Below are 26,095 nucleotides of genomic sequence, written 5' to 3'. Positions count from 1 at the left end.
AACCTGTTCCTTGTGCCCCCTGTCGGGCACCAAGTGGCACTGCATTTCCCAGGTTTGCTCCTAATTCTGCCAAATTCTTCCAGGTAGGCTTAACAAACAAATCCGTCTATAGTTTTTGCAGTCCCTCTTCTTCCCTTTGCCTTTGAATGGAGAACAATAGTAGCACACCTGTAAAATAAATTGCCAAGCTCTTTCATAAGTAAACTACACTCCTGTTTTCACCTTCTCTAATGATCTCATTTACACCTGCAGCCTGATCATTTTTCAACATTCTCCACAACATCAATTATTTCCTTTCCATTGTTTCTCTCTTGGGCACAAAAGCTTAATAGTGTTCTTTTCCCTTCAGGTCCGCCACGCACATCATGCCCCTCAAAGACCTCTTGCGACATTTTCCCCTCCATTTTCATAGGTTTTGTTTTCAATTCCACTTCACTCGGCTGGAGGCTCCTCGTTTTAATTCTCTTTAGCCCCTTTCAGAACAATTTGTAAGAATTTCCATCAAAATTGTTCTGCATTTTCTCTGCTTTTAACCTTAATGCTTCCTTGCTCTCTTTGGCCACTTTCTTCGCCACTCTCTTCCTCAAGATGCCCTTCGCTCAATATTTCATCTCTTGACCTCCTTCTTCCAGCATTTCATCGCACTGCAGCCTGTAAACCTCATTTACCACCTCATTCTTCTTTATATCCTCACCCATTTATTCTCTTAGGAGATTAATCTTTCATCTAATTCTTTTTTTCACACAGGATTTTACTTTCTGAAATCCTTCTATTTTTACCCTTTTTTCCCCACATCTTTATGCACACTTTTTTCTGGATTCACTCATGACACTAGAAAAAGTGAGCCACCCCTCCTTCAGAAACTCTCATCACCCTTCATTCTTCATTAATTCTCTATTTCATCCTAAACAAATAAACCAGGCGTGCTTTTACATTTACATTTATTCTTTTGTCATGCATGTATGAACAGGATTAGGCTCAAACCACATATTCAAAACAGAGCTTTCTCTAGCAATATCTCCCAAATTCTCATTCGTTTTTCAGATTACAAATGGGTCCCATCCTGTATTCCATATTCTCCTATCTTATTATCAAACATCCAGCAGAATAATGTTTCTCCTCAATTGCATTCATTGAGAACATTGCACAATTTTTCACTACCGTACTTACATGCAACAATCACGGTCCTATGGATTCCTCCTTTTATTTCCATACCGATAATAACCAATATGACATTAATTCAATATGACGGAGTGGGAAGCAACTTTGGAGATCCAGGGCTCTTTTATGACTTTTTGACTTCAACTCCCAGAATTCCTGAGCCAGCATAGCTGAGGGGAAAGGGAGAGGTTTCCAAGCTGAGCCATGCTGGCTCAGGAATTCTGGGAATTGAAGTCCACGAGTCATAAAAGAGCCAAGGTGGCCTACCCCTGGATCTAGTCTAGCCCCCTGCACAAGCAGGAGACCCTGCACTAGTTACCATTGGACAAATGGCTGTCCAAGCTCTTCTTGAAAACCTCCAGTGATGGAGCACCTGCAAGGTGTGGTTCCACTGCTTAATTGTTCTGTCAGGAAATTTCTTCTTAGTTCCAGGTTGCTTCTCTCCTCGATTAGTTTCCATCCATTGCTTCTTGTTCTGCCCTCTCAGGTGCTTTGGAGAACAGGTTGTCCCACTCCTCTCTGTGGCAGCCCCTCAAATATCGGAACATTGCTATCGTCACCCCTGGTCCTTCTCTTCAGTGGATCTATTTAGTTCTTGCAATCATTCATTGTGTTTTATTTTCCGGTCATTTCATTCTTTCTTCAATTTCAGATATACATTTTGAATTCATAATGTGAAATTATGAAATTCATAATTTCAGTTCATTATTTCAGGCATACATTGCAGTTCTTTTATTCATGATGAATTCTTCACATTTGCCTCCTTGTATGAATTCGCCTAGACTACTTTTATATTCTATTCAAGCTAGATGCTTTGGTCTAGAACAGAGGTCCCCAACCTTTTGGGCAGCAGGGATCGGTTCCATGGAGGTTTTTCTGCAGACCGGAGGGTGCGTGGTTTTGTGTGCTGCACGCATCTCGCACATGGGGCTCTGCTGGTTTGTGCGAACCTTTTGCTGGCATGCCACGGACCAGTACTGGTCCATGGACCAGGGGTTGGGGACCCCTAGTCAAGAGATCCCCTTGCAAACTAAAATACTATTTCCTGTACCTCACCAATTTAACAATTCATGCAGACTTCTGACAGATGCTCCAGATGCAAAACACATAATGGTCAAGTGGAAGGAGAGTGGAATGGATCTGACTGATGCACTCAAGTACTATGTGTGAATGTGCAGCATATACAGAGTAACTGAAAAGGGGGGGGTCAAAAAGGGAAGAGGATGAGTTGAGTTGAAGTAATGTGTTTTCCAGCTGAGCAAACTCACATTTTGCACATATTTAATTCATGGTGATGGAGGAATCATTAAGTTACATACACTCAAATCTCCACTGACCCGTGAAGCAAAGGATGAGTGGGTGGGTGAGCGAGCTGCTATTTCTCCGTTTCCCTGCTAAAACTCTCAGAAATCAACTATGCAAAGGTTTCCTGTGGGCTGAGATTTACCCAAAGGTAAGGACATGGTTCTGCAAATCCAACTCTCTGTGTTTTAAGGGACTGACTTCTAGTTTGTATGACTGTTAGGGTTTGGTTAAAAGCAATTGTATGCCTGCTGAAAAGTCACAAGCCAGAAAAGCAGCTTATAGATACTGTATATATCTGTCAACTTTTATTGCATGTTATAGGAGAGAAAATGCATTCAGTGAAAATTCAGTGAAAATTAAGCCCAGGCAGTCCTTGTCTGGTAAAAAGTGTCTTCTTTATCTCCTACTCAAATTAGCAATCTTGGAAATACAGGTAGTCCTCCACTTACGACACAATTGAGTCCAAAATTTCTGTTGCTGAGACGTTTGTTAGGTAAATTTTGCCCCATTTAATGACCTTTCTTGCCACGGTTGTTAAATGAATCTTTGCAGTTGTTCTGTTAGTAACACAGTTGTTTAAGTGAATCTGGCTTCCCCAATGACTTTGTCAGGTGGTTGCAAAAGAGGATCACGTGACCCCAGGAAATGGCAACTGTCATAAATATGAACCGGTTGCCAAGCATTTCAGTTTTCATCACGTGACCATGGGGGTGCTGCAACGGCCATAAGTGTGAAGAATGGTCATAAGTCACTATTTTCAGTGCCATTGTAACTTTGAATGGTCACTAAATGAACTGTTGTAAGTCAAGGACTGCCCATAATGGGTCCTGTCCCAAACTGGATGATTGAACAGTTTGGTTACTATGCATAGCTAAAGGGCACCATTTCTTATCCTTCAGCTGGGCACAGTTTCCTGGGGTGTCAAGAAAAAAAGTAAAAAAAAAGTCAAGATTGGCAGCCAGGACCATGCAACTGAAACCCCCCCCCCCATTTTGTGTGTGTGTGTGTGTGTGTGTGTGTGTGAGAGAGAGAGAGAGAGAGAGATGCTTGTAAGACAGTGGGAGGGCTTCGGTGGTGCTGTGCTGCCCCCTGCCCTGCACACATCCCGACTGGCCGTCAGTTGATGTTGGGGCAAGAACAGTCAGAAGGAGACAGGCCTTGATGGAAAACAGCAGATTGGGTAGAGATTTAATGATTGTTATCCGGCTTTATTCTGAAGAATTAAGCTATTCTTATTCTTTTCTTTTGACTTACGATCAGTTGGCTTGATTTATTTTAGTGGGCTTTTAACATGTAGGGGTTATATTCTTGACCCCTTTCTACTCAATTGTTTGCCTCTCTTTGCAATGTTCCTTTTTCTACAGAATCCAACTTTGGCTGGCAGAGACAGTGCCATCAAATGCAAAGCACCGAGTTCACATATCAAGCATGGTTTATTTAGCTGGACCACTGTCGGTAAATTGGCACACAAGATCAGGATCTCCATTGTTGGCCCGGCGGCGCCTTGTTGGGTTCCTGCCACCAGAGGGCAGGCCTGACACACAGCCTGCAAAATGCCATGTAAAGAATAACCTGGGCTCACGCATCATCTACTTCCAGTATGAATTCAAGGTGACTCGCTCATATCGCTTTCAGGGAATTCAGTTTAGGATGGCTCCTAAAGGCAACGAATAGAGAAGTCCTCTTAAGCTCCACTTGTTCAGCAGTCTCAACACTTAGCAATATTGTAAAGTAATGTAATCATTGTTGCATGACAGAGACCAGGAGAGATCGAAAGCTTGAGAACTGGGGGTGTCAGAGGTATTTCACAGGTGCGGATAGAAATTCAACTGATAGACTGGCTGCCCTTCCAAAAGCATTTTCCAGATTTGATCGGGCTGCAGTTTTCAGAATCCCCTGATAATTTTGGCAGTTAGCTTGGAATTCCGGGAAGAAAGGCCCAACATATGGAGAGCGTGCTAGGTTGGGAAGGTAACTTCAACCGCCCCCAGAATTGCTGTGGTCTCTAGACATACAGTAGCTGTCCAAGGTACTGCAGTCAGAGACTGTCTGGAAAGAGATGAAATTTATTTGGAGGACTGTTGTTGAGAAATACCCACATCTAGGGCAGGGCTCTCCAAACCTGGCTACTTTAAAGATTTGTGAACTCCCAGAATTCGTCAGCCACCCTGCTGGCTGAGGAATTCTGGGAGTTGGTCCACAAGTCATAGAGGGGCCAAATTTGGAGACTTCTGGTCTAGGACATGGCAAACCATTCCATATTACTGCCAAGTAAATGACATTGTTGGAACCATGTAATCAATTCAAGGATGACCTAACTTTAAAAAGATCACATTTGCCACATTTGATGCAGTAGAGAGAGACTTGATTCACGCTCCAAACCAATTCATCATGGTATTGACTGGTTTTATCTTGATGCACTATGTCAATCCAGTCAACTGTGGTTTATTCAACACATAGCCATGCTTTAGCACTGTTGTACTAAAACATTTTTGTATTTATATAAAATATTTATATTTATACATAGTACCAGCTGTCTATCTTTTGCTTAAGAAAAAACAATTTGCTTTTCAGATGTCTTTCAGGGGAGGAACTTTTACTTTTTTATATAAATCAGGAATACAAACGCAGCCAACATCTCTTTTGCAGCTCTGAGTTGTCAATGCTGGGTGGGTCTAAAATGTTAAGGCTTGTTGGCATTTTTTTTCAGCAGTTTTGGGACAATAAGGCAACTGGTTGGACCTAGTGTCAAGTTTTGTGTACTTGCAAAATTATCACCACAATCCAGTTACAAAGTTGCATCTATGTCAACTTTTATTTATACTGAACAGCTTTTAAAAATACAGAATAAAATAGCTTTTATCTACTATTATTCACAACATCTGGTCCAAATATTACATATTTTTAAATATTTTAACGTTTAATAAAGCAATTGTTAGGAAAAAATAAAACAGAACAAAATCCATAAAAATCTCAATAAAAGAACTACACATCTCAAAGAAAAAACCCAACTTGGTATGTAACATGAGATTGTGTAGCTAAGGTCATTCACAGAAAACTCATGAAAAGAGATTCCCACTGTCTAAAAAACAGTTAAGAGTTTGTTACAGCAAAAATTGTTATGAACAGAGGGGAGGAAATGCACTCTAATTTAAATCAGCAGCAAGATGGTTTACTTGAACAGATGCTGGACGATACACAAGGTAACCAATTTTCTGCTATCAAATATGTATGAATGACTAATTACAGCCACAAATCATAACCAAACAGGAGTGCTTTGGATATTGCTGGAGATGAATTCTCAATACTTAAAAGCAGCCCAGCCTGGCAACGACAGAGACCGATGAGCAGAAGCAAAATGCTGGCTAGCCCGTGGTGGCTTCCTTGCAAAGGACAAAGGGACTGAACTGCAAAAGAGGAAGCCCCAGCATGTTGGCTAACCTCTGTTCAGACCAGTTAAGAAACTTTCCAGCGAGGTTCTCTAGGTATGCAACAGGCACCATGCAAAACGAAAACAAAGCCCCTATTTTCTGGTGGTCTTAAGGACTGGTTATGTTCTTCAAGAAGGCCACTGGAGGGGGAAAAACAAAACAAGAAGCTCCTTTGGTGCTGGCCTGTCTCACACACACACCAAGATGAATTGTACTGCTTTGGAATGCAGGTGCATATTGAATGCAAGTTATGGTTATCCGCTTGACAGCTAAGTTAGTTTACCAGGCCTTGGAGTGGAATACCAAGGATTTCACTTCCAAAATGGATTGGGGCCCAAGAAACTATTCTATTGAAATACAGTTAAATGAAAGCTAATATTGACGGGAATTCTTTTGATATATTTAATTTTCTCCCCTGTGATTTTTGGAAGGGCCCTGGAGACCTTGGGACAATATAGTTACTCGAGAAGTTTTTGAGTTTGATGGAGCTTCCTGAGAATCAGCATTATGATGGGGAAAGCTCTTTAAGACCAAGAGGGCCTCCTGGGAAAACATCTTGGAGAGGCACTAATGACTCATGAGATCCTGCTAGCTATTTGAAAATATGTTCAGGATCAACTAAGTCTGCATGCAGATGCAAACAGCCCAGCCACCATTTCCACGACTGCTGGTTCAAGAGAGTGCATTAATATGAAATATTTTTTAGCAGGCAAGATAGGTCAGTTTCTACCAATGATCTAAGCCAGTGTTTCTCAGAGACTTTAAAGACGTGTGGACTTCAACTCCCAGACTTCCCCAGCCGGCATATGCAGGACATCAAAGTCCACAGATCCTGAAGTCGCTAAGGTGGAGAAACACTGCTCTGAACTAACCGTTTCTGCTCTGACGGGTCCCCATTTCTCCCCCCAGGAATGAACCCACAGCTAACAGGATGAGGACTGGACAGAAAGCAAAAGGGAGCTCAGAGACAAATAGAAAAGGCCAAGGTCTTAAGAACCTGGAGTTGCCCAACATTTAAGCTGTAACATGGGAACAGCCTGACATTTATACCAGCATTACAGATGATAGAAGCTTAAGAGTGGTCTGTGCCACCGGCAAGATGTTTCTAACTGCTTGATCTTTGCATCTGCTTAACATTTTGTTTATTAATCAGCAGAGTTGGCACAAGAGCATCTGGATACTTGAGACGGAAAGTCCCCAAAACAGTATGTATTGCGGACCCATATTAATTAACGTGGGGTCCAACCCATTGGGCTGTGTCCCTACACAACCCACATTGGCTCAACGGGAGTTGAGCCAAAATCACGGCAACTCTCCTTCCCTCCAAATGAGGCCTGCTTATTAGGAGGATTCTGACTGTTCCCGCTTGGCCAGGATCTCTCCCAATCTCTACCCTGAATGGTAGTCAAGATCAAAAATCGCTACGGCCACACATCTTGCCTTGTGTCTGGACCAGCTCTGTGCTCCAAATCATTTGTTCCAAGTGCTGGCCTACACTGCCAGCCTCGGCTTCTCAGGAGGGAATGGCCAAGAAGTCCTACTTTGAAGGATACTGTATAAACACGGGTAAATAAAGTATACACAATTGCTAGCAATTTGTCAATGAAATAAATTTATCACATGACACTGTCATGACAATCATATCACTCCCACCCAGGAAGTCAGATATTTATTATCCTAGGTGGAAATGTCACTTGTTGGATATTGGTTTTATTTGTTTTTCCTTTTTAAGTTTACGGAAACAAAATACTGCAATGTTCATGTACAAAGTTGTCGCATTGAAAGTCAGTATTAAACGGTGTAAAACAAACCGTAAATTTAAAAACCTTTTTCCCTGATACAGATTATTCTGATTAATACATTTTTGTTATTCATGGATAAAATTAACAATTAAATATAAATTCAAGAGGCATTGTTTTATAAAACACATTCAAACATCTTTTTCAAAATACTTAATTTAACAAAAAAAGTCATGATGTTTTAGTTTAAAAACAAAAGTTTTTCAAATTAGTTTGTTCTGAATATTTGTTTTTACATCTTCAACACGACATAGCAGTGTTTCTTAATATTTCTTTTAATTTAAATGAAATAAATTTTCTCTTCCCTTACATATTCTCTGTACACAACATTCTCTCACTCAGGTGGCTGAAAGCCAGATAGCTATACACAAAGACACAATTAAAAGTGCCCTGCTTTTACCTTTTTCAGCTAAAATACATAGACACATCTTACCACCCCCAACCCCACCCCTCACTCCAAGGAATATCCATTGGTTTCAGGCTTTCTCCTAAGTAAACGGATTTAGGGATTCCTGTTCTTGACACTTACGTTCTACTCAGGACACAGCACTTAAAGCAGCTCAGATCCATGCAACTTTTATCAACCAACCAACAAAAAGATGCAGAAAAAAAAAGTTTCTTCCTTGGCTAAGACTCCTACTGTCGTTGCTGCTGCCTCAGCCTTCCACGGAACCACTTCCAGCCACTTATTCAGCTCTCCCCCAAAGAGCTCAAATTTAAACAATCAAACCAAGTCTCTGAGGACCGACGTTCACTTTCTTGTTGTTCTTACAGCTGCAGAAATGCTGGACCCCCTTGGAATTTAGATCTCGGTGCCTTCAACATTGCCACGTAGCCCTTCCAAACCTTAGCCGGGAAGCTACAGCAGATGGACACGGCCATTTCTTGGCTACTCTTATGGCGTAAGATTACATTAAAATCAGCTATCCGGGAGGGCCTGGCTGCCCTCACAAATTTCATGATCAAATTGTTTAGCAAATCAGATTGTATCATGACAAACGCTGCATGTCCCAAGCATTTCCTGCCGCTTGCAGTCCTGCTGATGCAGCTACTACAAATGAACTAGCTAAGATTAAGATACCAGCAATACATTCTGGATGAGGGAGTCTCAGAAAAGCAAGACCGTGTTTTTTTAATAGTAGGAATAAATCTGACGGAGTTGCTCCTTCCTTGCTTCTGTGTAATGTACAAATAGGCAGATCGTAATTTCATCTGAAGTGGGAATCACCGAAACTAAGGTTTGCGTTGTGCCACAGTTGTTATTCGGATACTGCAGTGCTCAAAATACGGGTCTCACCAGCGGTGTGGCCCCAGTAGCTGTTTTATTTACTATGCATTTTTTTTTTACTCTTGGGTAAGCTTGTGGAAACGAATGTGCAAGGGTGAGGGATAGCACTGTTTCATAGTCAGGGTCATTTGAGGTTTGCTTTAGCAAAGCATCAAAGCAGAAGACAAAAAAAGACGCTAGGACCCAAATCAGAATATATTACTTTCCTTCCAATATTCTGGCCATGCGACGTTTTCCTTCTGTAATGGCTGCACAATATACGGGCTTTGGCATTTTACAGGATTACAACCACCAAGCAACACATGGCAGCTGTTCTTTCTTTGGTTCACCTAAATATAAGGGAGCAACTAAACATGCAGCTTGGCCAGGGGTAGGCAACCTCGGCTCTTTTATGACTCGTGGACTTCAACTCCCAGAATTCCTGAGCCAGCATAGCTGAGGGGAAAGGGAGAGGTTTCCATGCTGAGCCATGTTGGCTCAGGAATTCTGGGAGTTGAAGTCCACCAGTCATAAAAGAGCCGAGGTTGCCTACCCCTGGACTTAAACTAATTCAAAACTTGTAGCTACGCTCAGCTGCATTAACTCCTACGTAAATATGGCCCACGAAGGCAGCTTTGTAGTGCGAGCCTATGAAGCTTTTTCTCAGAAAGAGGTCCAGATGATCTCAAGGGGACTTCCTGCAGAGAAGGTGACAGCACCTAAGTGTCATATAGTTCCCCCAAGCCAAGGGAGGTCTCGTTTTCAAAGAACTGAGCACAAATTCTGATTTTTTTTAAAAAAAAAAGAGAGAGAAATAGGCTTGATTCTAAAGATGCAAAGCACTGAAAGCTCTCCAGGAAAATATCAAGAGGAAAGAAATGCTCCCAGTGGGAACTACAGAAATGACAGGAAACGGCTACCAACCACTGACCCGTTTCTGTTCTGCACCCTTCAAGCTCCTTACGTCTCTACCAGCCATCCTTGAGCAACCAACCGACCATCTGCAGAATTGGCTAACAACACAACAACATCGGTGAGTAGCAGGCCGGAGCGTGCTGGCCATACAATCCTGCGGTGCCTCTCTGACAAATCTTCCCGCAACTTTTTTTTTCTTTTCTTTTTCTTAAAAAAAAGGAACAATTTGGGGGCTACCTTTGGGGGGGGGGGAAGGAGCAAGAAAAGCTAACTCGCCTGTATCTACAAACTAAGCTGTTATAGTGAGAACGTCAAATAGGAATAAACTGCACAATATCAAGACCAATTCAGGGGGGGAAAACACACCACAAAGAGGCTGAATGGGGCCCACAGAGGGACCCCGGTACCCGTTAAAAGTATTTGACAGACAACAATTGCCGTGCATAGTGTCTCCCCTCTCCTTGCAAGGGACCCTGGGTTCCATTTGGAAAAAAGAACACGGGAAAGGCAATATTAACCGCTGCTTGCTTTGAGGGCCGGCAAAAATGGAGAGGCCTGGAGACAAAGTGACTGTTTTACTTCAACTCATGCACTTAATAAATATTATTATTGTATAAAACCAACTTGTACCATAGGCAATGCATCTCTTAATAAAACTGTGAGGCATTTCAGTAGCAAGGCCAAAAAAGTGTTCCGGAGCACCCAAGAGTTGGGGACGTGGCCCCCACCTGCCCTCTGCAGCAGCCCCTCCATGCCGAGGAACAAAGACGCTTGCGTTACAACCACAGGGCTGCCCCTCTGCACCCCAAAACCTTTTTAGGGAATCAAACTCGATGTGCTGTGCAGCCTTACTGCTTGGGCACTCGGTCAGTGTTAAAAAGAAGCCAAGCTGATGGCAGCCGCCCTTCGAACGCCCAGCCCGCTCTGCTCCTTCCCCATCCCAGGCGTGCCAAGAGCAGGCAGCTTGCTGGCTGGCTCTTTGGGCATTCAGGGCCAGGGTTGCTGCACAGCCTCCGCTCTCCACTGCAGCCAGAAGCGGGAAACATTGAAAGCGCTGCCTGGTTTGAAAATGGGAGCGGGCGGCATAGAGAAAAAATAATTCCGACCTCCAAAGTTTTGAACAGACAGCCACGGTCTGAGACCAGCCAACAAGATTTCAGTTATTCCGATTTTGAAATTTTTGCGCTGCGATAGAAGGGGAAGGTCGAAAAAGGGGTGAAGTTTCCTTCTCCCATTGTCAAAATATAACATGAAGGGAGCGAGTGGGGTCTACAGAGTCCCTTTCATCTGAAGCTTGCAATGTTTCAGGAGCATCGCCTGCCTCCTGCCAGCTGGTCAGGGAGCAAATTCTGCCCGGCTACCCACCGCCCCCCAAAAAATACCCCCCCACTGGCCCTGTTTTAAAATAATAGTTTATATAAATAATACCACTGACTTACGCAGGGCTTGGGTTAAGATGATGCAGGCTTAAAAACAAATGGAATGTAGAACCTGTAAACAGGATAAATTCAGCCTGCTGAGTGCTGCTACATAGGTGCTATTTAACCATCTTATCGGGGGTCGTTTCTAAAGGAAAGCAGTTTTGCCAAATGTAAAAGCATCTAATCCCCAAAGGTTTTTGGTTTTTTTGCTTTTTTTCTGAATGCCCACACAAATACCATGTAACTGTAGAGAGACATTACAGATCGTTATCACCGTCTAACAATAGGGAAAGCTATTTTTTATCACCTGCCTCAGCTCTAGGTCCAGAATTTAAAATGCAAATATACAAAATAAAAATAAAATAAAAATACGATACGGTACGATACGACACAGTAAAATAGCAAGAAACTGCACAGGGGGGGGGGGCTGTTACTACGGCTGGGAGACCGAGGTCCGGCCAGGGCTATACGGCGGCCTCCGAGTCGTCCTCTGAAGTCCCGCAGTGACTGCTTTTCCTGAAGCTTTTCCAGCTGTAGCCCAGGAAAGTGGGGCTGATGGGCAGGAAGCTGAAGCATCGGTACTTCCTGACAATTTCCATGCCGAAAGGCAAGTCGTAGGTTTCCAGGCCTTCCAGGGATTTGCCGCCCTTGCCTGCTCCCTTCTTCCATTTTCGGATTCCTCTTTCCTCTGGACTTCCTTGATTTTTAAAAAGGAAGGCAGAACAAGAGTGTCAAGATGGGAACGTGACAGACACAGGCTCCTTTTGGGACTTCCTGAGAATTGGGGCGGGGGGGGGAGACGAGCTGTTGGTCCCGCTTCCCGCCACCATGTGCTGACAGGGAAATTGAAAGAAGACTCTCTGCCCAGGAGGGGCTCCTGGCTTTTGACACCCCAGGCCCCAGGCCCTAGGCAGGGGCCGAAGCCAGAAGGCCGAAGGGCCTGCACAGACACCACCCGGAAGCAGCCTATCTCTCTGGGCTGCACCCGCTTCTGGTTCCTTTCCCACAAAATAAGTCCCCCAGCAACAGCGGGGCAGAGGACTGTCAAGAGAGGTAAAATATCGCGCACCTATTCTGGCACAACCCTGCTTTTGTCGTTTTGATGCCAGCCAAAAGATGCTGTGGATTTTTATTTATTTTTAGCTCATGCAAAGGGCTGCCCATCTCGCCAGGATGGCTCTCAGCAGTTAAAAACAAAAAGGGGTGACAGAATGAAGGAAATCACCAGCAGCCAAGGTAAAATCCAGTCAGTCAACGGTTACAACAACCGCCTCTCCAGCCCGACTCCCATAGCTGGGAACAAAACTGCAGAGGCCCCCCCAGGAAATTTCAGGGCACCTGGGATGGTCTCACTTCAGCCACACCAGAAGCAGTTAGATAGTCAGCTTCCTCAGATATCAAAGTTTAACAACTATCCCATTGCAATTCTACGACTCCGTATTATGGTGGTTTTATTATGGCTTTATCTTAAGTTAATATATTGTGTCCTATAGCAGAGTTCCCCAACCTCGGGGCCGCTGCCAGGTCCACCTTTGTGTCCTGCCATTCTGCAGGGGGAGGAACACTGGCATATTTGGAGTGATTTCGCTTTGCTGTAACGCCTGGGAATTAGGGAGGGGGATTCTCTTTGGAGACAGGGCAGGCTCCCTCTCAGCAAGCTCCAGCCTGGTTCCAAGGCCATCCTGCCCTGAAAGTGACCTTTTATCTGCCCAACACCTTAGTGTTCTCAAAACACCTTTGTGGCATCATATTGGCTGCCGGTGGACTGGTCAGGGCTTTGGGACTTGGGGAGAACAAAAGAATAGTTTTGCACTTTGCGTGGGATCTTCAGATTCCGCCTGATTTTCCTGCAACCACTTTCTCTCAGTAAAAGTTCTTTTGATTCGTCCACATGGATTCAAGAGTCTTACTTTCCTGAGGGACCAACCGGGGCGGGTCCTTACATTCACCCTGGTACTGGGCCACGGCCCGTTCAGAACCAGGCCACGCAAGCAGCAGGCAAGAGTGCACATGCAGCTCCATTTCACATGCATGCACTCGTGCGCACGCATGAAGCTCCACTTGTGCAAGCGGCAGGAGCACACATGGAGCTTCACGTGCGTGTCCGCCGCTCAAATGGAGCTGCCCGTGCAAACACATGCACCTGCTGCTCACATAGAACCATTTCCTCTCTCCCCACGCCCCGTGCCAGTCCACAAAGCTGGACACCTGGCCCCAAGCCATGAAGGACTTTATAAGGGATCCCAATAGCTTGAACTGTACCCAGAAGCATATGGGTAGCAAACATAGCTCATGGAGCAGAGGTATAACATGTGCACAAGAGGAGTGCTTGTGCCGCCTGTGCTGCTGCATTTTCAACCAGCTGCAGCTTCCAGTGACCTCTTCAAAGGCATCTCCACATACAATCTAGTGCAGTCGTTCACTTGGGAGGTGACTAATGAATGAGTGACATGAGCACTGCCTCCTTGTCCAGGAAAGGGTGGGTGCAACTGGTACACAACACATGCAAAAGCTTTCTAACCAGAGCTGTCGTCTGTTCCTTGAACAGGAGGGCCCTGAAACTGGAAATGGATGCAGCTCCATCCAGAACAAGCAATGGAAAGTCCCTAAAAGAGACTTGCTAGGGATGAACTGTTCCTTCCCATTCAGACCCCCACAGCCTCCTGACACCAGGCAGAGCCTCCACTGGATCACTTAGTCAGCCTGGAGTCAAGTATTTCATCCCATGCTACCAGATGACCCAACCCAGCAGCTTCATGTTGGTTAAACAGGAGTGGAGAGCCTCAGGCCTTAAGGCACCCCATATATCAGGGTCCGTGGGCTAGATCGTTCCCCCAATCAGCGCTGATTGCAATTGTTCCAAAGTTAAAAAGAGAACCAGCACAACACGCTGTTTACCCATTCCCAATCCCCAATGCTGGTTCAGGAGAGTTGATTGGTAGCATGGTCGATGGTGTCGAAAATTGCTGAGAGATCAAAGAGAGCAAGGATGGAAACACCAGCTCCGTCCTACTCCCACCAGAAGTCACCCACCATCGCAATTCATGCTGTTTCAATCCCATCCACAGGACTGAAACTTGACTGAAATAATCCATTTCCTCCAATCTGCCTTCTGAACAACCTCCCTTAGAAAGAGAAGTTTGAAGCCATAAAAGGAGATCCTCAAAATTAACCTAAGGAGCAGCAGAATGTTCCCTTGTACAAGCACTTAAAGAAAAGAAAAAAGAAAAGAAAAGAAAAGAAAAGAAAAGAAAAGAAAAGAAAAGAAAAGAAAAGAAAAAAAGAAAAGAAAAAAAGAAAAAGAAAAAGAAAAAGTAAAGAAATTAGCCTAGCTGCACAACACTCCTTCATTTCTTTCAATGAAACATCAGAGTGTCCTGGTGGTCTGAGACCCACGCTAATGACCGCTGGCGATAGAGATGTTCTCCTTCAGCATTTGGTCTCCTCAGGATGATGAAGGGGAAGCAGGGCAGAAAGAAGAGAGCAAACTGGATGACTCACCTGGAATGGTGTTATCTAAAATAAATGCTACACAGCCACCAACAAACATAGCGGTAGTCAGCAAGACATTTAGGACTTGATCAATGCTGTCGATTCCTGAAAGGGCAGAAGATGGGAAAACGGGTTCTGTCAAAACCTGAACAGATGCAACATACATAGAAAGGCAAGCTGGGATATCTTTAAGGTAGCACCAAGACACAGAATGACCAGCTTCACAGAAACACGTGTCCATCCAGTCCCCGTGTGCCCAAAGTTGCAGAGTGTGGCTGAGTTCCTACTGAACTTCTCTCCATTGACACGTTCAGGGCTGGGATCACCAGCTTGCCCAGTAGCAGCCACGGTTCCCACCAGTCAATTGTGAAGCACCTGCATGCCTAATTTCTCGCCTGCAAGGAAAAACAGTAGCATCTCCATTCATTTACACTGGGGATGGGGGTGAGGTCTCAGTGGGAAAGAAGGTAAAAGTGGAATCTCACACTTTGGGGAAGAGGGCAGAGTTCTCTTCCACTGCTCACCACAAGAGAGGGGGAAGCTTGGTTGATGCCCCCAGTGGCCCCTGGCCAATGATGGAGTCCAGCCCATCTCTGATGCCCACTCAGCAGCCAACCAACAGAATCAGTCAACCTGACCTAGAAGTGGGGGAGGATTTCCCTTTTGCTAAAAAATATTCTGGAGGATTGGCAGAAGCCCCCCTACATCCAGCATCCGGCTGTTTCTCGGCAAGTCAGAGGCTCCTGCTAATACTAAAAGTCTGGCCCATGGAGTTCTTGGAAGCTTCTTGAATGAACACAGGCAACCAGACTGGTCAGGTAATTAATTTGATTACCTGTGACTTTTAAGCAGATGGCTAATTCTAATTAATTAGAAAGATGCCTCTGTGAGGAATTTTTTGGGGGGGAGGCAATTTCACATAGCCCAAACCAGTAGGCTGTATCAGATGTCTCAAGCATTTGGAGGATGACAACGTGAGAAGGGCTGGAATAAACCAGTTTTCCCTGCAGGTCAAACAGGAATGAAAAACAGAAAATGTTTCGGTTTGGAAGACAGCCCACGTTTAATACCTATTTTTGATTCAATGTGGTGCACAGGGAGGGAATTGGGGCTGACAAACTGGACTGAAGCTAAGCCAACTGGGGAGCCTTCCAGATCTTTGGCGCTCCCAAAATCCTTAGCTACAGAGGACAGCCAGTTTGGGAAGCTGAGCAAGCAGACAGAGCCAGGCTTAATCTGGATTTTAAAAGTTAATTAACTAATCACCCCAGTTCCCTGGTGAACAGCTGCAATCAACCACGAAGATGCATGGACTTCAGTTCTCAGAATTCCACAGCCGGCATCTTCAAGCCATCAAGACTGAGAAACACCACTCTAGGGTGACGGAGTGCCAGCTGAAATACTGGACAGATCTTTCTCCACATGCCTTGTGTGAATTCATGTTTCAGAATATTACTAGAAGGGACATCACGTGCCTAACTTTACAATCTTTTTTGCCATGGCCACTAAGAAAACCACAAAGTTGTTAAGCGAATCCAACTTTCCCCATTGACTTTGCTTCTCAGAATCCAGCTGGAAAGGTTGGAAGTGACAAACACGTGACCTGGGATGCCACAACCACTGTAAATGCATGCTGGTTGCCAAATACCCAAATAACAATCACATGATCGTGGGGACACTGTGATGGTCTTAAGTGGGAGGAGTGGTCCATAACTCACTGTTTCAGTGTCTTTTAACTTTAAACTATTGTAAAATGACTGGTTGTAAGTCAATTTATTATTTTATTTGAAAGCTATTTAAGCATACATGCGTAGCCAAGCAAATACATATACATTTACATATACATATACATACATACATACATACATATATAAAATATACCTGTACCTGTAAAAAGTGGGTTTTGCCGAAGATAACTTGGGAGCACCAGCCCAAAGAAGATAGAAAATCCAAGAACGAAAAGGTTACGTGAAGAATTCAGATCTACGAATTGCAGGTTTGAAAGTCCAACTGCAGTGATCATCCCTAAATAAGAAAGGGACAGGATTTTCAAACTATTCATATTCATATGACAGTCTGCAAGTTATTGTTTGGCTACCTGGAAAATGGAAATCATAACCCAACCTACTTTATATGTCGGCAAAATGATATATGGGCTAAAGCCAGAAATTCTGGTACAGCATTACATTAAAAAAAATCAAAAGTACTTGAATTATGTTAATCGTTACGTACTAGAACATAAAACTACTCTGGATATTATTTTATAGGATTCAGACGTTTAAAGAAAATGCAGCTTCAGCCCACAATTCACACGTACTCTTACAGGCACTGAACTCTCTGCTAGCCTGGGTTGATTCTAAACCACTGTTTCTCAACCTTGGCAACTTTACAATGTGTAGACTTCAACTGCCTTCTGGTTGGGGAATTATGAGCTGAAGTCTGCACATCTAACAATTGCCAAGATCCCCTACTAAGAGAAGTTAACGAGAAAAGGAATTTAAGATAGTCCAAAATTCCTTTAAAAAGGAGATCTTAAAAGCACAATTCACACAATTCACACAAACACACGGAGTGATACTTACCAAAGAGAGTACAAAACAGAGCTCCAAGCACTGGATCTGGAAGAGATGCAAACAGCGCACTGAATTTGCCAACTGTTCCAAGTAGCAGCATGAAAGCAGCCCCGTACTGAATAACCCGTCGACTTCCAACCTATAAAACATTCATGTGGGAAGAATAAAAAACAATATTCCAACAGCGACTGGCATCGAATTTGCACTGTTACAGAGCTTGAAAATTTTTCACAGGAAATGATTACAAATAAAACAAAAAAACAAAAACAAAATAAGGTATACTGTGGTAGCCACAGGGGAGATGCCTGAGACACTTTCCGGCCATGTGTAAACATTACATCATTCTGTAATGATGTGACACATAATATTGTACGTAAAACATAGCAGGTTATTGGTTACTACTGAAACTTAAAATCATTTTTAAATGCTATTCTTTTTAAAATAGGGAACTTATAGATTTGCTACTTAATTTTACTACAGACGCTCAAATAAAAATTGTACACTATTAGAAAGCTACTGGAACACCTAAAACCCTCAGAGAAAATATTTGGTTAAAGATGCCGAGCACTCCAATTAGTTTATACAAAAGTAAAGTTTGTTTTAAACTTTTGGGGTCCTTGTTTCAGAACAGGAAGTATCAAAAATATATTTTCCACCATATAACCATGTTTGTGTGAAATATTTTGTTTTGTTTTAAAATACAAGAGAAAATGATCTAAACTATGGTTACAAATTAAATACCTTATGCAGTTGCGAAATTTGTGCAGCAAATATTGGCATCCATTTGATTTGGATCAAATCTTAGCATTATTTACTCCTATGAATATATTAATGTGGCAAACCAGATGTTACTAACAAATCTTTCTTTAGGGCTACAACCTGCTTCGTGCAAGAACTACAAAATATACAAGCTTTATCAAGTCTTCAGTTTGCCAAGAAGGCAACTCAAAAACAGACGTGTATCACAATATTGATGCAACAATGGCTTAATCAACTCCATTCCCTTCCGAGTTTGACTGATAGGACACCAATTAAAAAGTAGTCCAATTATTTCCTCTGAGTTCTCCTTTAGTGGCTGGATTAAGTCAAGGAAGAAGGACAAGAATAGAACGCAGTTTTGTTACGCAAATACAGTGCTTAAGCCACAATGTGATCTGCTTATTTGGGGCCATCAACAATTAACATTTTTGACCTAGCTATATGATGCTACATGTCTACCCATTGACAAAGTAACACAATATCAAATACAAATGCTTCTCTGAATGCTTCTCAAATTAGCGAATGGAAACAGAAATCAGTCCAAATCATGCTTTTTATCTCTCAAAGAAATGCATCCAGTAGGTGGCAACGTTTCAAACTGGACTTCAAAAGCAAAACCTCACCTAGGCAGGGGAAGGAGTAGTTACAGGCTATCTCCCCATGTCCTAGTAGACCTAATCATGAGTAAAATGGACTTAACTCTATGAGCTACAATTTAAAGCACAAACCCCTGTCTTACCTGTACTTCTCAATGGGTTTTTTTTAAAGGAAAAGTGAGCTTTCCTATTATGGAAGGCTGCAGGACTGCAGAGTAAAATATAGTCAAGTAAGATGGCTTTGACTTGGGATCTGTTGTAGTCTGAATTATACAGGCCCTATATGGAATCAAGGCAGGGCCAGGGTTCAAGACACAAGCCTGCCACATGAGATCTGGTTTGGCTCAATGGCCTTTTGGAGTATCACTGGCTCTTTTGTTTGCTCGGTCTGAACAAGGGTTCTGAAAATTCATTACATACTTAAATTTCATTTAACAAGGTATTATTTTCCTTCATAATAACCATTCCATTCCATATCACTTGGGCTCAAGCAGTTTATCAATCTTCCTTTATTCTAATGCATGCTCAGAATTGATGAAGCCAATCAATTTTTTTACCACATTTTCCACAGGTTAATATTCCAAAGAAATCTAAATCAACAATGAAGGACCTTAAAATATGCAAGCCCAGCCCTGCATTCCAAGTATATGCTGAGAACAAAAATCACACTCGCTCAACTGTGCGCCTGAGCAAATACTTCTCAATCTGAAGAACCCTTAGGCTAAAAACACACACTGTGCAGTGTTGCATGACTTCAGCCAACTGTAATTTAATTCAGAGAACCATGATTAAGCAACTTTGGGGGCTTTTGCGAAGAGTTTATATTGTCAAGAATGAAATTTGCTTGCTTAATTAATGTAAAATACCTTTGTAATTCCCAAAACTCCAATGTTAGGACTAGAAGAAGTGGATCCATTTCCAGTGCCAAACACTCCGTCTAATACACAGGAAAGGCCTTCTATGAAAATGCCCCTGCGCCAAAAAGAAAAATATTGAGATAAAGAAATAAGATAGAACTTAACATAATAGGGTTGGAAGGGACCCTGGACATATCTCACTTTAAAACAGATGAAACCCAAGTGAAAAGAATTACAATATTCTGTAAAGAATTGGATGCAGTAATGAGATCAACTGCTCAAACAGTAATATATGTGTGCATTCATGATTTAATTGAAGCCAGTGTCTTGCTGACTTTGGCATTTTAAATGTTTGTGTTTTGTAAAGAGAGCTCTTGGAGACAGGCAAGATACGCTGCCCCTGGATCCAAGAGTTTATGTTGGTGGGGAACGAGGCAGGTCACCAGCGGTGACGGTACAGAGCCGTAGTTACGGGAATTGTGGAAAACATCGGGGTCACTGTGTTATACCTGGTAGATTTGTAAAAAACCAGAACACTTAGGGTTCAAGTACATATCATAAGATAAAGAATTTTAGACCAACATGTAACTGAAACCAGAAGTTTTCTTGCTGGGACGAATGGACAAACATTCATTCATTCATTCATCCATTCATCCATTCATCCATTCATTCATTCATTCATTCATTCATTCATTTACTTACTTACTTACTTACTTACTTACCGCCCTTCTCCCGAAGGACTCAGGGCGGTGTATAGGGCAATAAATATCAAAATGTAAATACAAAAGTTAAAAAAGAGATTAAAAAGAATTAAATAATTATGCCCAAGAATACAATACTAAAAATGTGTTAAAACTTATTTAAATCCAATCCCAAACCCATCAGACCAGGCCAGATTGTTCAAATAGATAAGTTTTTAAATCACGCCGGAAGGAGGGCAGGTCGGAGGCCATCCGGAGCTCAACCGGAAGGCGGTTCCACAGGTCTGGCGCGCCCACAGAGAACGCCCTCCCCCTGGGGGCCACCAATCGACATTCTTTGATCGGAGGCACCCTGAGGAGGCCCTCTCTGTGGGAGCACACTGGACGGAGGGAAGTTGATGCCGGCAGCAGGTGCTGCCGTAGGTAATCCAGACCCATGCCATGTAGGGCTTTGTAGGTCATAACTAGCACCTTGAATCTCACCCGGAGGGCAACCGGCAGCCAATGCAGCTCGCGGAGCAGAGGTGTAACATGGGAGTATCGGGAGACCCCCCAACACAACTCGCGCGGCTGCATTCTGCACCAGTTGAAGCCTCCGGGTGGTCCTCAAGGGCAGCCCCATGTAAAGAGCATTGCAGTAGTCCAAACGAGAGGTCACGAGTGCATGAGTGACTGTGCGCAAGGCATCCCGGTCTAGATAGGGCCGCAACTGGCGCACCAGGCAAACCTGGGCGAATTAGAGAAGACTTAAGGAGGATTGCTTTTGTATATGGTAACTGCTGCAAAATTACTACAGGTAGTCCTCGACTTACAACAGTTTGTTTAGCGACCATTCAAAATTACGACGACACTGAAAAAGGTTATGACCATTTTTCACGCTTACAACCATTACAGCATCCCAATGGTCATACGATCAAAATTCAGAGGATTGGCAACTGGTTCGTATTTTTTGCCAATTGCAGTGTCCCTGGAGGTCACGTGATCCCCCGCTGCAATCCTCTGACCAGCAAAATCAAAGAGGGAAGCTGGATTCACTTAACAACCGTGTTGCTAACCTAACACCTGCAGCGATTCACTTAACGGTGGCAAGAAAAGTTGTAAAATGGGGCAAAATTCACTTGACAACTCTCTTGCTTAGCAACAGAAATTTTGGGCTTAATTGTGGTCACAAGTCAAGGACTACCTGTATAGGCACAAAAACGGAAAGTGTCTACAGGGGAAGAGGGATTGGAGAAGGTGACAGAATTTGCAAAAGTGGTAAAGTTGGTTTATTTAACTAGAGAAAAGAGAGTAACTGCATGTGTTAGCAACTGAAAACCTGATGACTAAGAGGGCAGATTACGGAAAGAAGGGAATCATGATACAACCTTAGAGAGGATAAAAACCTGAATGTATTTATCACTGCTATAAAGAAGATCGGAAATAATTCAGCACCTATGTATTTGGTTTTCCCTGCCTAAGTGCATGACCGTACTTGTCTGAACTACATCTTGTTGGATAGGACTCAATGCTCAAGTCCATCAAGATCCTTCTGGAACAAGCCTTAAGTGTTAGCAGTTCTCCCTCAGCTTGGTGTTGCCTGCAAATCTGATGAGTTCTCATCTACCCCTCATCTAGATCGTTTATGAAGGTGGCGAAGAGTCCTGGGCCCAAGAATGAACCTTGAGGTATCCCACTGCAAGCTTCTCTCCGTGTAGAGGTAGTTCCATTGAGGATTACATGCTGGGTGTGGCCGGTCAGCAAACTGAGTCCATCTGGTGGATGGATTCTCCCAGGATCCTTCCAGCTCCATGAGTCTATGGTCTATCTATGTTCTAGGTTTTTTTTTAATATTTTCTATTCCTTTTCTTTTTGTCCATTTCTCTCCTTTCTCTTTCATTCCTTTTTTCACCACATTTCTTTTACTTTATCTTTCCTTTAAGTGTTTTATTCTGTAAAAAAATCTTCAATAACAATTAATTAAAAAGAACAAAGACCGGGAAGGCAGACAGGTGGACTGGCTGGTTGGCTGTACTGTGCTAGAACTCAAGCATGGTTTGCAGCTAAGGGCAAGGAAAGTATGAAAAGACTGGTGGGCAAGCTGGCACACAGGCCACGAAGAGGAGGGGAATGGAAACCCTTGACCTATTTGGCTCAAAAGATCCTGCTGAGTTTTGTCTCTGCTGAAATCCAGAATAGCCAATAGCCAGGTTTGGTTCTGGCTGACCCATCACTCTAGCCAGAACAGTTCAGCCAAACATCAGAACCACAATGTGCTCATTTCCTGCATGACATGAACATTTCCATGTTGTACACCTCACCACTGGAAAAGCTTCCATTTCAGGTTATACGTTAGGAACCGCAAGCTTAAAAACCTCTGCTTGCTTGACTGATCTGTTAGTTCATCCTCTTGCCCATCCTAAAGCAGGCACTGTATCAAGCATCCAATGACAATAAAAGCAGAGTAATGAATAGCCTTAATCAAAATATATTTGCATCACTGGGAGTCTGGGAACTCGCTTTCCTTGGCAAAGGATTTAACATAAAAGTATTTATAACAAAGAACACAGGATCGCAGAAAAGCTTTTTTGGCAGCTGAGAAGAGCAGACTATCCTATCTTCTTCATTTCGTGGTTTGGATGTCCTAAGATAAATTTCAGACACGAACAATTGGGGATGCTCAATATTGCTTCATGCAAGATAAGTCAACTCTGAGAGTTCACCGGGACTTGCAGATGAAGAGTGAACAGCCTTTGGTGAAAGGTGCCCGAAATAATTCTAAAACAAAGATTTAAAAAAGACTTGCAGTGATTTCTGAATGTCCATGTCACTGACTGATGCTGCCAATTTCAACGGTCCATGCACTTACTGTAGGTCAATTTATTTTTAATCAGAAAATGAGTTTGATCTTGGCACCGGAATAATATTGGAACCTTCAAAGAGAATCAACATTTAATTCTGCTTTGACAGTGTGGAAAAAAATAGAAGAATAGACTGATTCCAGACAGCCACCCCCGGAGGCTCACCTGTTTATTGCATGGATGGGTGGTGGAGGAGCACAAGATAGCCTTGCACAGGCGTAATAATCTCCGATGGATTCAATAATACTAGCAACCACAGCACTGAGCATCCCAATCACGCCAGCAGCTGAAATAGTCGGCAATCCCCACTGAACTGTAAATACAAAGACATTCAATTTTATATTGATGTAGGGTCAATGATGATCTTCTGGGCTAACTGATTGTGGTCTAATTATCTGGCATCCTGACGTTTTTCCAGCATCTGTGCTTGTCATCTTCAGAGGCAAGGCAATCTGCTCTGCAGCTCACAGGCAACTGAGCAGGAACTGATAGCGCTCTTATGCTTGTAGCAGAACTAATCTCTCACTGGACCATGCTAATGAAATTCTGAAAAGATGTGACTATAATTGGTTCTTTATCCTGGAGAATTTGTAATTGGTCTGATCTGAAGAAATTCCAAAGGAGTTGGTGTTTGATTAGTCTGTCTTTGTAACACCCTATGTTAGATTCCACGCGGGGTTTATTAATTTATTTTGGTGTGATGTAGAACTAAAAAGCTGGTTTTGTTTATCTGCAAATTCTCTTCTTGTCAAATGCTTAGGACTTTTATAATTCTCAATAGCTCCTCTATGTACTTGTACATGATGATTTGACATGATTGCTGGAACTTGTAGTTCTTTCAATTTAAAATTGTGCCTCTGATATAATAGCTGCCTGTATTCAGCTATTGCTGATATTTCACAATGTCCTAGTCAAAAGGATCTTTTATGTTCTTTTAGCTGGGCATCAATACTCTTATTTTATAGTTCCAATATATACCTGTCCACAACTACAAAGTACGCCATAAACCGATGATGAAAATGGACTTCTGCAAATTGTAGGTGATCAAATCACTTCTTGGATTTTTTTTGTTAGTTTAGGAAAAGAGTCTGAAGGTTTACAAAGCTTGTTTTCCATCTTTACATCACAGCCCTTAATTCACCAATTCCATGAAGAAACAACAGTAAGCTGATCCGAAGACAGAACAATCAAAAGCAGTTCTTATCAAACTTCTTCCAATCAGACCAATTACAAATTAACCTGGATAAATCAGAAAGCCAATCAGAAGTTGGCTTTTCAGGATTCCGTTGGCATGGTCCAATGAGAAATTCTGTTACAAACACAAGAGTACTATCCATTCCTGTTCAGTAGCCTATCAGCTGCACAGCAAATAGTATGCTTGTGAAGATGCCAGCCACAGATGCTGGTGAACCATCAGGATTGCGGACAATTAGACCATGATCTATTAGACTGGAAGTTCATCATCATTACATACAGATTTCCTCATTCTTTTAAAAGCAAAGCACTTTCAAAACGGAAAAGGTAGTTACAATTATTCAGAATAGTGAGAATCAAAAATGTATTTTGCTACAGAAGTGTTTATTCCTAGATAGTTAAAAGGTAAAGGTAAAGGTTCCCCTGCACATGCGTGCTAGTCGTTTCCGACTCTAGGGGCCGGTGCTCATCTCCGTTTCAAAGCCAAAGAGCCAGCGCTTGTCCGAGGACGTCTCTGTGGTCATGTGGCCGGCATGACTAGACGCCAAAGGCGCACGGAATGCTGTTACCTTCCCACCGTAGTGGTCCCTATTTTTCTACTTGCGTTTTTTCGTGCTTTCGAACTGCTAGGTTGGCAGAAGCTGGGATGAGTAACAGGTGCTCACTCTGTTACGCGGCACTCGGGATTCGACCCGCCAAACTGCCGACCTTCTGATTGACAAGCTCAGTGTCCTAACCCACTGAGCCACCGCGTCCCTCCCCTAGATAGTTAATCTCCACAATAAATTGGTGCCTTCTGAATAGAAAGACTTCCTATGAACAAACATGTGCATATATGGGCACTAATCAGCATACAGTAGTACAAATAAAGGCTAAGGTGATCTTCAGTCAGGAAGTTCTGAGACTATCCAGTCAGAGAAAAGTTTAGATGTAAACGAAGCAAATATATATTCAAAAATATTTGAATATGCTCTTTCCTCATGAATGGAACTGGGTAAGTCAGAGCTTATCAGCATTCGTATAGTCTCAAGAGTTTACAATGACACAAATACTTGAAAAACAAAAATTAACTATCAGACCAGAGCCGGTTCATCTAAATTGGCATCTTCGGATTCACAGGCAAAAAGTCTATAGTGACTGTAGCCAAAAAGCAAAATATTCAGGGAGATTCCTCCCCCTGAATGCTTGCTAGATTCACTTACAGGGATATGGAATCTTGAACCACGGAGCTACCAGGAGAACCCTTTGCCTGGCATCAGTGCGAGCGTAGAACCCATACTTAGTCTTATCAGGCGGAAAGACGTCTGTCACAGTAAAGATGAAACACAGCAGCCAAGAAACCAGAATAGCTAGAATGATCTGTACGGGGGACAGGAAGGCACTTAAAATAAGATAGCCAGCAATCAGAGCCCGCTTGGGCTAACGGTGAAGACCCCAGGCTAGAAAGCAGGAGACGTCACTTCCAGTCCTGCATTGTTCATGAAAGGCAGCTGGGTGACCATGGGCCAGCCCTCTTCTCTCAGCCCAATATACCTCACAGGGTTGTTGTTGTGGGGAAAGTTGAATATGTTCGCTACCTTGAGTTATTTGTAAAAGTAATGAAGGTGGGATACAAACAAATAAAATAAAAATGAAGACATGCTTCGATGACAGAGGTTTTTGTACTTAGCGCAGCACAATTATTTTCAGATTAAAAGAAAAACTTGCAGCATTTTGTTAGGCACTGCACATTAAATGGGTCCTCCATACAATTTCCCAAACTGGGAAAATTTCCAAGTAAGAAC

At 42.9% G+C, this 26,095-nt stretch overlaps 1 protein-coding gene across 5 annotated transcripts in view; it reads right to left on the bottom strand.

The window, feature by feature from the left end:
- Nucleotides 1-5,262: 5,262 nt before the first annotated feature.
- Nucleotides 5,263-26,095, bottom strand: part of SLC23A2 (solute carrier family 23 member 2) — an 88,168-nt gene continuing 67,335 nt past the window's right edge. For all 5 annotated transcript variants that reach the window (XM_081333849.1, XM_081333850.1, XM_081333853.1 and 2 more), the window contains exons 10-16: nt 25,514-25,670; nt 23,283-23,430; nt 19,586-19,691; nt 17,374-17,503; nt 16,679-16,816; nt 14,801-14,896; nt 5,263-11,996 (exon numbers count right to left, since the gene is read on the bottom strand). In XM_081333849.1, coding sequence (XP_081189975.1) covers nt 11,764-11,996; nt 14,801-14,896; nt 16,679-16,816; nt 17,374-17,503; nt 19,586-19,691; nt 23,283-23,430; nt 25,514-25,670 — 1,008 coding nt within the window. In that variant the 3' untranslated portion in view covers nt 5,263-11,763. The remainder of the gene's footprint in view (nt 11,997-14,800; nt 14,897-16,678; nt 16,817-17,373; nt 17,504-19,585; nt 19,692-23,282; nt 23,431-25,513; nt 25,671-26,095) is intronic.

The sequence above is a fragment of the Vipera berus genome (genome assembly GCF_964194415.1).
Source record: "Vipera berus genome assembly, chromosome: 8".
NCBI lineage: Eukaryota > Metazoa > Chordata > Lepidosauria > Squamata > Viperidae > Vipera > Vipera berus.
The sequence above is the reverse complement of the archived record's forward strand: the minus strand, read 5'-3'. Positions and strand labels throughout refer to the sequence as shown.